The 13032-nt window shown below is 42.4% G+C and overlaps 1 protein-coding gene across 1 annotated transcript in view; it reads right to left on the bottom strand.

Annotated features, from left to right (window-relative positions):
- LOC109925026 (AF4/FMR2 family member 2-like) overlaps window positions 1-13032 on the bottom strand; it is a 138465-nt gene that overhangs the window by 99591 nt on the left and 25842 nt on the right. Inside the window, exon 2 of the mRNA XM_048605261.1 lies at window positions 10487-10521. Coding sequence (XP_048461218.1) covers window positions 10487-10521 — 35 coding nt within the window. The remainder of the gene's footprint in view (window positions 1-10486; window positions 10522-13032) is intronic.

Raw genomic sequence — 13032 nt, 5'->3', positions numbered from 1 at the left:
GTGGGAAATATTACAATCACTGCTTAATAGCCCAGATTTTGTAACAGCAATGACCCAGCTATCATTTGCCATCATTACTCTTTTGTATCAGACAACATCTTGTGGAGTCTGCACATGCGTAGTTTAACAGTGAAGTTCAGAATTTGCTGTCTCAAAATTTGCTCTTCCTCAAAGTGAGCTTGTTGAGGCCCTCCTGAATTGCAGTTAAAAAGAAGTCATTGAACTGGCAAAAACGTGTCCATTTACATTCTTAGTTGCTCTGTAAAAAACACTGGAAAAGGTCACACTTCGTTAAATGAGGTGTAATCAGCATACAAAGCTCATAATTACTGATAAACTGCTTCACTGGCCCTGAGCAACTATCTTTGTTTTTGTAAAATGTCATGAACAAAATTAAGATGGCAAATTTCATTCAACAAGATGTTTGCTGTGTTTACACTTCTTTCTGTGAACTGTTAATAAAAAATGAAGGGTGATCACTGCTTAATCCTTTGCTTTGCTGTCTGTAAGAATATGTGAGTGTAACTGGCTGCTTTGCCTATTTGATGATGTGACATGTACTGTTCATCAGAATCCACTTGATAATCACAGAATCAGACTGAGTTTGGGAAGAGGAAACCCATACCATGGAGATCATTACATCTTTGTAAGCAGTTTTCTCTGAAGTCAAGATTCAGAGCTACCTCTTAAGGTCAACATGTTTGCCTTGACTTCCTTCACAATTCGAATATTAAACTATGTAAAAAAAATTACATAAAACCTATTCAAAATGGGTTGTTATTTCATAACTTTACATTTCATTTCAAAATGGACAAGTTATGCCATAAAAAGGTGGAGGAGGGAAAATGCTTAATAAACAGGTCTGATGCTTCGAATGCCCATTTGTATTGGTATTATTTTTACGTTCAGCATTTAGAAATGTCATCAGTCTCTGCAAACTATATTTGCAAATGATACATTAACACAATCAAATTCCATCAGTTTATTTGGCAATTGCTCTTGTGAGGAAGCATTTGAGTTACTTGCTGCTAGCTAGCTTGATATATCAGTATAATGGCTGTGATTTCACAGCAAATGTAGAATGATTGCAGGGACAGATAATCCCTGAATGATATAATCGACCAGTCAAAGATTGAGAGATACAGCTTCACACGTTAGTAAAATAACCTTTAATGGAATATTTAATCATATTTATACAGCAATAAACCTAAGTGTTTGCATTACTTGAAGTGTACGAGGTATTTGAGAGTGTGAAATTAGAATTGTCATCTTAATGCTGCTAAAACTGAAATTCATTTTTTTCTTTATTTGATCATTATCCACAACAGCTTGATATAGATATAACCCTTTGTTCAACCTGTGCCGGCCACCATACACTATTCCTCAGTCAAGGAATTGGACTGGTGTCTCATCCCAGCTTACATTCTCTTTTTCCTCAATTTAGCTTGGATTTCTCCAGCTACCTGGATGTGTGCAACTCCTGCAATACCCAAGACGCTCAATGCCATGCGAAGGGCAAAACAACTGCTTGATTGGTGCCCCTCCACCACCTTAAACATTCACTGCCAACAGCATGTACCAGCATTCCCTCTAAACTTCCTTCCAGGGCTCTGTGACCTGGGAAATTAATGCTGTGTGGAACCTTGGCAGTTTCGAGGAACCATTGCTACACACCATCTATGAGACACAATGCTGCAACTCACCAAAAGCAGAATGTCAATTGAGGCTCTTTTCATGAAGGCCTGTTGAATCACACAGCAATCAGGTCATGGTGAGGCCAAAGGCAGGATGTCTGTTTTTTTCAAGAGGGCGGTAGACATAGTTCTTAAGGCTAAGTGGATCAAAGGGTATGGGGAAAAAGCGGGAACAGGCATCTGAGTTGGATGATCACACTGCATGGCAGAGCAGGCTCAAAGTGCCAAATCTCCCGCTCCTATTTTCCGTGTATTCCCCAGGAATGACAGCCCTGCAGTGGGAGTCCCATTGACTGAGAGCTGCCAACACACCCTGTCAGAGATAGTAGGAACTGCCGATGCTGGAGAGTCTGAGATAACAAGGTGTAGAGCTGGATGAACACAGCAGGCCAAGCAGCATCAGAGAAGCAGGAAAGCTGATGTTTCGGGTCTGGACGCTATAACACATCCAGTCAGCAGCTTTTATGCTCAGCAGCGCCACAGGACAGGGTGTGGCTGCTGCTGGAAGGGCAAGTGCCAGACTCTCAGGATCTGCGGACATTTTAATAGAGTGGGCATGTGTGGGGAAGGGTCGGGGGCAGTTAAGGCAGTGGGGTGGCTCCTGTTGCCAATATCCAGTGAGTTGAGACCCCTAAGTGATCATTGATTGATCAAATGTCTTGATGCAAATGTGTCTGGCCCCTCTCCATTACCTCCCTTTTTTGTGAGGATATTTCCTGGGTTCTTCCTAACGCTCCTCTTCCTCAAACAAAAACTGGAGTGATAAAAATGTCAGCCCAAGGTCAGTGTGCTCCAACAGCAAGAACTTGGATCTGAATGGAGCGAAACACCTTGAGGTGTTTCATAACATCATGACCAACAAAAACTTGACATCCGGATAGAGAAGGGCATTGGCCCAGGGGACCGGGAATTTAGACAAAGGAGCTTCTTAAATAAGGAGGAAGGTGGATGGGGAGAGGCTAAGAGAGAGAATTCATAAGACCATAAGATATAGGAGCAGAATTAGGCCATTCAGCCCATTGACTTTGCTCCACCATTTGATCATGGCTGATATATTTCTCAGTCCCATTCTCCTGCCTTCTCCCTGTAACTCTTGATCCCCTTACTAATCAAGAACCTATCTATCCCTCTCTTAAATACATTCAATGACTTGGCCTCCACAGTCCTCTGTGGCAATGAATTCTACAGATTCATCACCCTCTGGCTGAAGAAATTCCTCCACATCGCAGTCCCTTGACTCTGAGGCTCAGCCCTCAGCTCCTATTCTTGAAAACATCTTCTCCATGTCCACCCTATCCAGGCCTGTCAGTATTCTGTAAGTTTTAATCAGATCCCCCTCATCCTTCTAAACTCCATCAGATACAAACTCAGAATCTCAACCAATCCTCATATGACAAGCCTTTCATCCCTGTCATCACTCCTGTAAACCTCCTCTGGATCCCCTCTTTCCTTAGCACATCCTTCCTTATATATGTGGCCCAAAATTCCTAAACTTATTGTCCTGCAGGTGAAGGCATCTGGTAGTGAAGCGGGAGATCTTGCAGATTGGAAGGGCACAGAGAACTTAATGTTTTGAGAGGTTAGAGACAATAAAGATGGACACTCTCCTCCCTCAGATTCAAAAGGTTGTGGCATGGATCATGACCTATTCCAGAGCCTTGGCCATAAAATTAGGCTGGCACTTTGCCACAGGAGTGAGGGAATACAGAACTATCAGAGGTGCCATCTTTTGGATGAAACATTAAATGGAGTCCTGGTGTGTACTTTCAGATGGAAGCAGATGATGGCACAGCGCTATCTGAGGATGGGGAGCAAGGTCTCAATAATGTCCTGGCAAATATTCATCCCTCAATTAATATCAAAAGCATACTATTGGATTATTCATTGTGTTTTATACAATCTTGTATGCTTGGGGGTCATGGAATCTGGAACATTAACTCTGTTTCACCCTTCACACATGCTGCCACACCTGCTCCAGCACTTTCTGTTCTAGTTTCAGATTTCCAGTATCCACAGATATTTGTTTTTATTATAACATTACTGCAGTGCTCAAATGTCAAAAGCATTTCATTGGCTGCAGCGTGCTTTAGGAAGCCCAGAGATTCAAGATTTTTATTCCTTTCTTTTTAAGATCAGGGAGCTGCTGAGCAGACAATCAAGTGTGAACTTATAGTAGAGAAAGGTTATGGAGTCTGGGCAGGAAATTGGACTTGAGGACGAGATCAGATCAGCCATGTTCGTATCCAACAGTAGAGCAGGTTCGAAGGGCTGAACTGTCCCTTCTCACTCCGAATTCTTATGTTCTTCATATCGTCATAGAATTCCTACAGCATGGAAGCAGGCCATTCGGCCCATTGAGTCCACTCCACCCCCTCTATAAGAGTATCCCACCCAAACCCACTCCTCCTACCCTATAGCCCTGTATTTCAAATGGCCAATCCACCTAACCCACACATCTTTGGACTGTGGGAGGAAAGCAGAACATCTGGAGGAAACCCAAGCAGACACAGGGAGAATGTACAAACTCCATACAGACTGAGGGTGGAATCGAACCCAGGCGCTGTGCTAATCACTGAGCCACCAAACCAATGGAACACTGTAGGATTCCCGACTTTGTCTTATTAGAATCTCCAATAGCTCTGCTGGGCAGCAGCAATGGAAGCTTTAAGGATTGTTTTCTCCTTCTCTCTCACCTACTATTTAATATTGCAAAATGGGATTACTTTATTGGTTTGTACGTATGTGAGCTGTGACCAATCAGAAATGGCTAGGTCTCAGATAACCGAGACTCTATGGCATTAGTTGTCTTCAAATGCGTCTGTTGTGTAACCTGGCAACCCTGGCACATGTCATTATACATTCAAAACTGAGATCTGGATTAAAGTTTAATTGACCCAGGAGTAGTCTCTATACCTTGGGAATCAGCCAACCTACATTGAGAAACTTTATTAACTATTTATGTATTTAATAAATCAGCAATGTTTGAATTATAATCTCATTAAAAATAAGTTCTGTTTCATGATAGCAGTTCAGTCCCTCAATATTCTGATCCCACACTGCTCGGCTAATCCCCACATGAACAGAATTCTCTCTAATAATCTTACACTGCAAGGTAGTATAAGCTTACAATGTAGGATCAGGCCAATTAGCCCATCATTTCTATGATAGCCCTTGGCTAAATCCACCATGTACTTACAAATACTTAATCATTTTTACCTTAAACATTGCTTTAATCACTCATTGTCTAAAGCAATCACTCCTCATTCTCGTGATGACCCTTCCTCACTACTTGATGAAATAGAGGAAATAATCTTTCCTCATGCCATCTCACAATATCCCTCTAAATGTTAAAAATCTTTGGTAACTTTCCTCTTGTATTTCATTGGATCAGTGGAAATTATCCTTCAATGTCAAGTTAATTCTTACTATAACAATTTCTCATCCCAACATGATCCTCTCTGACTTCAATGTACTTGCTTCCACATGGCACATAGAATTTCACATTCACTCTCTAATTGATGCCTAACTAATACTTTGTACAAATTTATCAATACTTCTTGAGTCTTATATTCTACCTAGGAACACAAAAGCCATTGGTCTTTGTTTTTATTTGGAGGCTTTATCTTTCCTCACTTCCACTTTAAAGGAATTTTCTGTCCCCTAATTTCATGAACTGTGCACCCCCACCAGTGTCTTTCCAATCACAGTGTGCTCCCATTTCTTCCAAGGTGCATTATTTTACACTTGCCCACATGAAAATGTATCTGCCACCTGCTTGCCCATTTTCTACAAGTTGTCCCTATTTTCCTAATATCCCTTAAAGTCTGCCAAACTCGTACATTTCATGATTGATTTCCCAAGCTCAAATATTTGCTCCTGTCAAAAACAAAATGGGCCTGAACTGACGCGTGAAGTTCACCACTTCTGACACCCATTTAATGCAAATCTTTGCTTCCAGTCTCAACAAGCCATATCTTATTTTTGGTGCTGCTCAAATGTTCATAAATAAAAGAGTAAAGGCTCTACGATTCCAACATATTCTGTCATCGACTCCAGCCAAGAGTTAAACATTATGACAGCTTTGTGGCCAAAGCAAGATAAGGTCAAAGGTTGGGATGGGGGATTATTGACTTTCTGGTGATTGATTGGCACCATATTACATTCACGAAATGGACAAGTATATTGAAGTTAATGGGAATGGAGGCGACAACAGATATGAAACTTGGCATCTACCTGCTGCCACCAATTTTGCCACACACTGTCGAAATGATCTCTGGCAAATTAAACCAAGTATTTTCTTCAAATATAAATGTATTCATTTTAATTGAGAATGCTTGTGAAACGCAAATGCAAACCTTGTAATAAGACCAACAAACAATGAATGAATATTGTCTTTTGGCACTCAGGATGCCATACTCTAGATAGAATGAAAGAGCAAACAATCACAACTGAAAAACCCTTTTTGAAAAAGGCAAACAATAAAGGGGAGGGAACCCAATGATTTCTGGTTGTTTTTTCCGACCTTGAGATAAACTGGGAAGGAGCCAGCAGGCTCGCAATCTAGAGACACTTCCAGCAGTAACAATTGTTGGCCTTTCATTGACCTCAAGGCCCATTTCCACTACTTCCCTCAGGAAGTGTCCAGGCCCATTAAAAAGATAGGACAGTTTCAAAATCCCAACTGCGGTAACTACCGACTAATCTCCAGCAATAGGTAGGCAACCAGCAAACCCACATTCCTACTTAATATAAGCCTTTTTTTTGTAAACTTGATTCATTCTTGGGATGTAGGCACTTCTGCCAGCAACAATTTTTGTGCATCTTAATTGGCCATGCCCAGACATTCCAGAGTCAGCCACCACTGTTGTGGGTCTGAAGCAACAAATCTGATCAGATATCAGATGGCAAATGTTATTAGTGATGTCAGTAATGGGTGCTTTGCAATAATCAATGGTGTTTTCATTGTCACTATTTCCAAGACTAACTTTCAATTCCACATTCTGTTCATTGAATTTAAATTCTACCAGCAACCCCTGTGAGATTGAACCTATGTTGCCAAATCGTTCACTTGGGCCTCTGGATGACTAGCCTTTCGACATTACCATCATTACCAGCGCCTCTGCCCATGTCCTGTGAAGCCTCTCCCGCCAGCTCATTAATACTCAGTGTCAGCTTGGGTCTGCTTCAAGATATTTGTGTTGTGGGTGTGGGAATGTTCTGTTCAATTCATGCATATAGTGCAATGACTAACATTAGACAGAGATGTAGAAACTCAGAGCAGGAGGTCATTCAGCCCTTTGAACTTGCTTTGCCATTCAATATGATCATGACTGATCCTCTGTCTCTACGCTACCTTCCTACTTTTGCCTTTGATGCCTTTAATACCTAAACATTGTCAATCTCTCTCTTGAATATAGTCAGTGACCCAGCTTCCCAAGCCTCTGTGATGTGTTAGTTCCAGTTTCTCATTGTACATAGAAGTCACTTTGTTGGGGTTTTTTTACAGACCCCCTAATAGTTGTAGAGAAGTGGAGGAGCGGATTGGGAGGCAGATACTGGAAAGGTGCGGAAGTCACAGGGTTGTAGTCACGGGTGACTTCAACTTTCCAAATATTGATTGGAAACATTTTAGTTGTAATAATTTAGATGGAGTGGATTTTGTCCAGTGCGTTCAGGAAGGATTCCTGACACAGTACGTAGATAGACAAGGAGAGGCCACTTTAGATTTGGTGCTTGGCAATGAACCGGGCCAAGTGTTAGACCTGTTGGCAGGACAGCATTTTGGCAGTAGCGATCATAACTCTGTTACTTTTACAATCGTCATGGAAAAGGATAGGTACATACAGCAGGGTAAGGTTTATAATTGGGGGAAGGGTAATTACAATTCTGTTAGGCAAGAACTGGGTAACATAAAATGGGAACAGATGCTGTCAGGGAAGAGCACTATAGAAATATGGAAATTGTTTAAGGAATGCATTCTGCGTGTGCTCGATATGTTTGTCCCTAGCAGGCAGGGAAGATGCGGTCGAGTGATGGAGCCTTGGTTCTCAAGAGAGGTCCAACGACTGGTTAAGAGGAAGAAGGGTGCTGATGTAAGGTTGAGGAAACAAGGAACGGAAAAGGCTCTAGAAGGATACAAGTTAGCCAGGAAGGAGCTGAAGAAAAGGCTAAGGAGAGCTATAAGGGGGCATGAGAAAACCTTGGAGATAGATCAAGGAAAACTTCAAGGCTTTTTACATGTAGGTGAGGAATAAGAGAATGACCAGGGAAAGGGTAGGGCCGATCAAGGATTGTATAGGGAATTTGGGAACGGAGCCTAAAGAGATAGGAGAGGTCCTTCATGGATACTTTTCTTCGGTATTCACAACTGAGAGGGACCTAGTTGTAGAGGAGGACAGTGTGAAACAGGCTGGTAGGCTAGAGGAGGTCGATGTACTAGGAATTTTGAGGAACTTGAAGCTAGATAAATCCCCCGAGCCTGGTGGGATTTATCCAAGGATTCTATGGGAAGCAAGGGAAGAGATCGTAGGGCCTTTGGCGATGATCTTTTCATCCTCACTGTCCACAGGTATAGTGCCGTAAGATTGGAGAGAGGCAAACGTCATTCCCTTGTTCAAAAAAGGGAATAGGGATAAGTCTGGAAATTACAGGCCAGTTAGTCTTACGTCAGTGGTGGGCAAATTATTGGAAAGGGCTCTGAGAGATAGGATTTATGATCACTTGGAAAGGCACAGTTTGATTCGTGATAGTAAGCATGGATTTGTGAGGGGTAGATCATGCCTCACAAACCTTATTGAATTCTTCGAAGAGGTGACCAAACACATGGATGAAGGTAGAGCAGTGGATATGGTATGCATGGATTTAAGTAAGGCGTTTGATAAGGTTCCCCATGGTAGGCTCATGCAGAAGGTAAGGAGGCATGGGATAGGGGGAAATGTGGCAGATTGGGTTCAGAATTGGCTGACCCTTAGAAGACAAAGGGTGGTAATGGACAGAAAATATTCAACATGGTGCTCAGTTACGAGTGGTGTACCACAAGGATCTGTTCTGGGTCCACTTCTATTTGTGATTTTTGTAAATGATTTGGATGAAGGAGTGGAAGGGTGGATTAGCAAGTTCGCGGATGATACGAAGATGGGTCACGTTGTGGACAGTGCGGAGGGCTGTTCTAGGTTACAAAGGGACATTGATGGAATGCAGAGCTGGGCTGAGAAGTGGCAGACGGAGTTTAACCCTGAAAAGTGTGAGGCGATTCATTTTGGAAGGACAAACTTGAAAGCAGAATACAAGGTTAACGGAAAGATTCTTGGCAGTGTGGAGGAGCAGAGGGATCTTGGGGTTCATGTCCACAGTTCCCTGAAAGCTGCCACCCAGGTGGATAGAGTTGTTAAGAAGGCATATGGTGTGTTAGCTTTCAGTAATAGAGGGATTGAGTTCGAGAGCCGTGAAGTTATGCTCCAGCTATACTAAAGCCTGGTTCGGCCACATCTAGAGTATTGTGTCCAGTTCTGGTTGCCTCATTACAGGAAAGATGTGGAGGCATTGGATAAGGTGCAGAGGAGATTTACCAGGATGTTGCCTGGAATGGAGGGAAGGTCTTACAAGGAAAGGTTGAGAGAGCTAGGGCTTTTCTCTTTGTGAGGTGACTTGATAGAGGTGTACAAAATGATCAGAGGTATAGACAGAGTAGACAGCCAGAGACTTTTTCTTAGGGTGGAGGTAGCTATTACGAGGAGGCATAGTTTTAAACTGAGTGTAGGTAGATATAGGGTAGTCGTCAGAGGTAGGTTCTTTACTCAGAGAGTGGTAAGGGTGTGGAATGCATTGCCGGAGAGGGTAGTGGAGTCAGCCTCATTAGGGGCATATTAAGTGGCTATTAGATAGGCATATGGATGATGGTATAAGGTAGGGGTGGAGGTTAGATAGACTTTAGGATTAGGGTAAAAGTTTGACACATCATCGTGGGCCAAAGGGCCTGTACTGTGCTGTACTGTTCTATGTTCTATGTTCCATGTTCTATATTAAGTACATGTTATCATCAGCATTACTAAAGGAGAGGTGTAGGTGCAGGACTCACTGTGATCACTTTATCTTATCTTCTTAATGGTGCAAAACCTGACTACATTTCTCCACGAATCCCGTGTGGGTGAGTAGAAGCACATTACTGCAGATGCTGGAATCTGTACTGAAAACAAAAAATGCTGCAGATCACAGCGAGTCAGGCAGCATCCATGAAGAGAAAGCAAGCTAAAATTTCAAGTCTAATTGACTCTTCATCAGAGCTGGTGAAGTGTCATCTAGACTTGAAACATTAGTTTGCTTTCCCTGCATGGATACTGCCTGTCGCGCTGTGACCTCCAGCATTTTTTGTTTTTAGTATGGACAAATGCTACAACAATTTCGACAACAGCTATTTAAAACCTGGGTGCATTAATATTGAGCCACGGAAAAAGCCTCTACTTCCATGTTTATCTCTAGGGCTGACCTGAGGATGATCATTACAGCTCACTAAATGAAACCAATACGGTTGCTTTCAGTGGTCGATGTAAATTTACCAAAAAAGTGTTAAATGAAACAATGCACAAGTTGCATTGGAATTGAATTGGATCATTTATGACTTGTACAAATATGTGCCTTCCAAGTATTCATGAGTCATGTTTGTGTCATTACTTACCTGGACACCTTAAAGAACGTAAATAATTCCTCAACCAAATACAATAAACAAGTCTGCATTTGATCACAAATAGAAAAACACATCAACGTGAAATCAAAGAAACTAAAAAAAAACTTACTTTACAGCAATGGATCGAATCTTGGTTTTCTCCACCTGCAAGTACAAAGAAAACAATTAGCTGAAAGAATACAGATGGACAGTCATTGCAAAGGCTTTAACAATTTAAGAGTTTCAGCACTTAGCAATGGACCAACATGCTTTGAAGCACAAGAAAATCAGAAGAAGCATGGTATTTAACTTTGTACAAAGATTGCTGTTAAATCGACTGAACACAGTCACTGCAGCACTTCTCGGACTGACAGTTGCTCAGAAGTATATGCCATAGCTCAGCTGGCAGCATTCTTGCCTTCAAATGGAAGAGTTGTGGGCTCAATACCCATTCCAGGACTTGTGCACAAGTATCTGGGCTGTTACACACGTGCATTACTGAAGCCTTTCGGATGAGATTAAACTTATTGAGCCCCTTATTGAGTGAACAATCCCACGGCACTGTTTTGAAGAGGAGTAGGGGAGTGACATCACTAACATTAAATCCTCAACAACATCATGAAAGCAGCAACAAAGTCATAGAGTCATACAGTATGGAAACAGACCCTTCAGTTCAACTTGTCCACGTGACTGAGTCTCCAAAACTAAAATAGTCCCACCTGCCTATATTTGGCCCACATCCCTTTAAACGTTTCCTAATCATGTACTTATTCAAATGTCTTTTAAACGTTGTAACTGTTCCTGCATCCACCACCTCCTCTGCCAGGTCATTCCATTTACAAATCACCCTCTGTGTGAAAAAGTTGCCCCTCAGGTTCCTTTTAAATCTTTTTCCCCTCACCTTAAAAGTATGCCCCCTAGTTTTGAACACCTCCACCCTAGGGAAAAGACATTTGCTGTTTGCCTTATCTATGCCCCTCATGATTTTAAAAACATCTATAAGATCACCCCTCAACCTCCAACTCTCCAGAGACAATGTGTCCTAGCCTATCCTTATAACTCAAACCCTCCAGTCCCAGCAACGTCCTGGTAAATCTTTTCTGAACCCTCTGAAATTTAATAACATCTTTCTTATAGCAGGTCGACCAGAACTGTATACAGTGCTGCAAAAGTGGCCTCATCAATGTTCTATACAACTTCAACACGACTTCCCAACTCCTGTGCTCAAAGGTCTGAGCAGTGAAGACAAGCATGCTAAATGCCTTCTTAACAGCCCTGTCTACCTCTGTTCCTCAAAACTACCCAGGGCCCTACCACTAATTGTAGATGTCCTGTCCTTGTTTGTGTTTTATCCAAATTTAACTCCATCCGCCACTCGTCAGCCCATGGCCCAACCTTTGTAATCTTAGATAACCTTCTTCACTCGATACAGTGTGGAGCTGGAGGAACACACGGTCCTGATGAAGGGTCCTGACCTGAAAAATCAGCTTTCCTGCTCCTCTGATGCTGTCTGACCTGCTGTGTTCCTCCAGCTCCACACGTATTGACCCTGACTCCAACATCTGCAGTTCTTGCTATCTCCGAGTAACCTTCTTCACTGACGACTATACCAACAACTTGGATGTCATCTGCAGACTTACTAACCATGCCTCCTAAATCTGTTTGTTCCCAATGCAGGGTTTGGACATTGTCATTAAAAATGGCTACTGTGATCCATGTGTGCATACGCTGTTGTATTTGGGACATCATACCAGTCATCACAAAGAGCAAAATCTGTGGTAAACAGTTGTTTTTTTGTAAGGAAGTCTTTGGGGACACAGTCATAACACTTAAGTTAATTATATTGTTGCCTTACACATTTCTTCCCTTTGTTTTTTCAAGGGATGTTGACTTTGCTGGCATGGAATTACACAGTGTACTGAGTAACTTACTAGACTATGTTAGAGGGTAGTTAAAAATCAAGCACATTGCTGTAGGTCTGGAGTCACATGTAGGTCAGTCTGAGTAAGGGCAGCAGATTCCCTTCTCTAAAGGACATTAATGAACCAGATGAGCCTTTTATGACAATCAATGATTGCTTTCTAGTCAACATTACACAGGCTAGCTTTCAAATTGTCATTTATTAACTGACTATAAATTCCACCAGCTGCCATTGTAGGATTTGAAATCTTGCCCCCAGATCATTAGCCTGGGATTCTGGATGACTGGTGTTATTGCCCTTCTTAATGAAGCTTTAAGTTCACAAGAATTGTTTCTCTGTCGTTTCCATCAATAAAGGGGGAAGTTGGTGCGCAGAGGATGAAGTGTCACCATGAGACTATGGAAATCAGATGGAGACATTGCTAGATGTTTTCAGATGATCACCAAGTGTCGCTCCAACGTTACGCACGCAGCCCTCCGCCAAGTGATGGCACTGGCTGGGTCAAGCAAATCACCCGGTCGTCACCACATCGCTGTCTGTGGGATCGTGCTGCGCACAAACCGGCTGCTACGTTTCCTGCATTACACTTCGAAAGGACACCTCACGGGCATTTTGGGAGGCACAGAGGTCTCAAGAAGGTGCGACAGAAACGCAAGTCGTCCCTCATCGTGACAACAAGGTGCAGGGCTGGATGAACACAGCAGGCCAAGCAGCATCATAGGAGCAGAAAGGCTGACGTTTCGGGCCTAGACCCT

Source organism: Rhincodon typus, chromosome 14, assembly GCF_021869965.1.
Source record: "Rhincodon typus isolate 14 chromosome 14, sRhiTyp1.1, whole genome shotgun sequence".
Taxonomy (NCBI): Eukaryota; Metazoa; Chordata; class Chondrichthyes; order Orectolobiformes; family Rhincodontidae; genus Rhincodon; species Rhincodon typus.
Note: the sequence above shows the minus strand (reverse complement) of the source record. Positions and strands in the feature narration are given on the sequence as shown.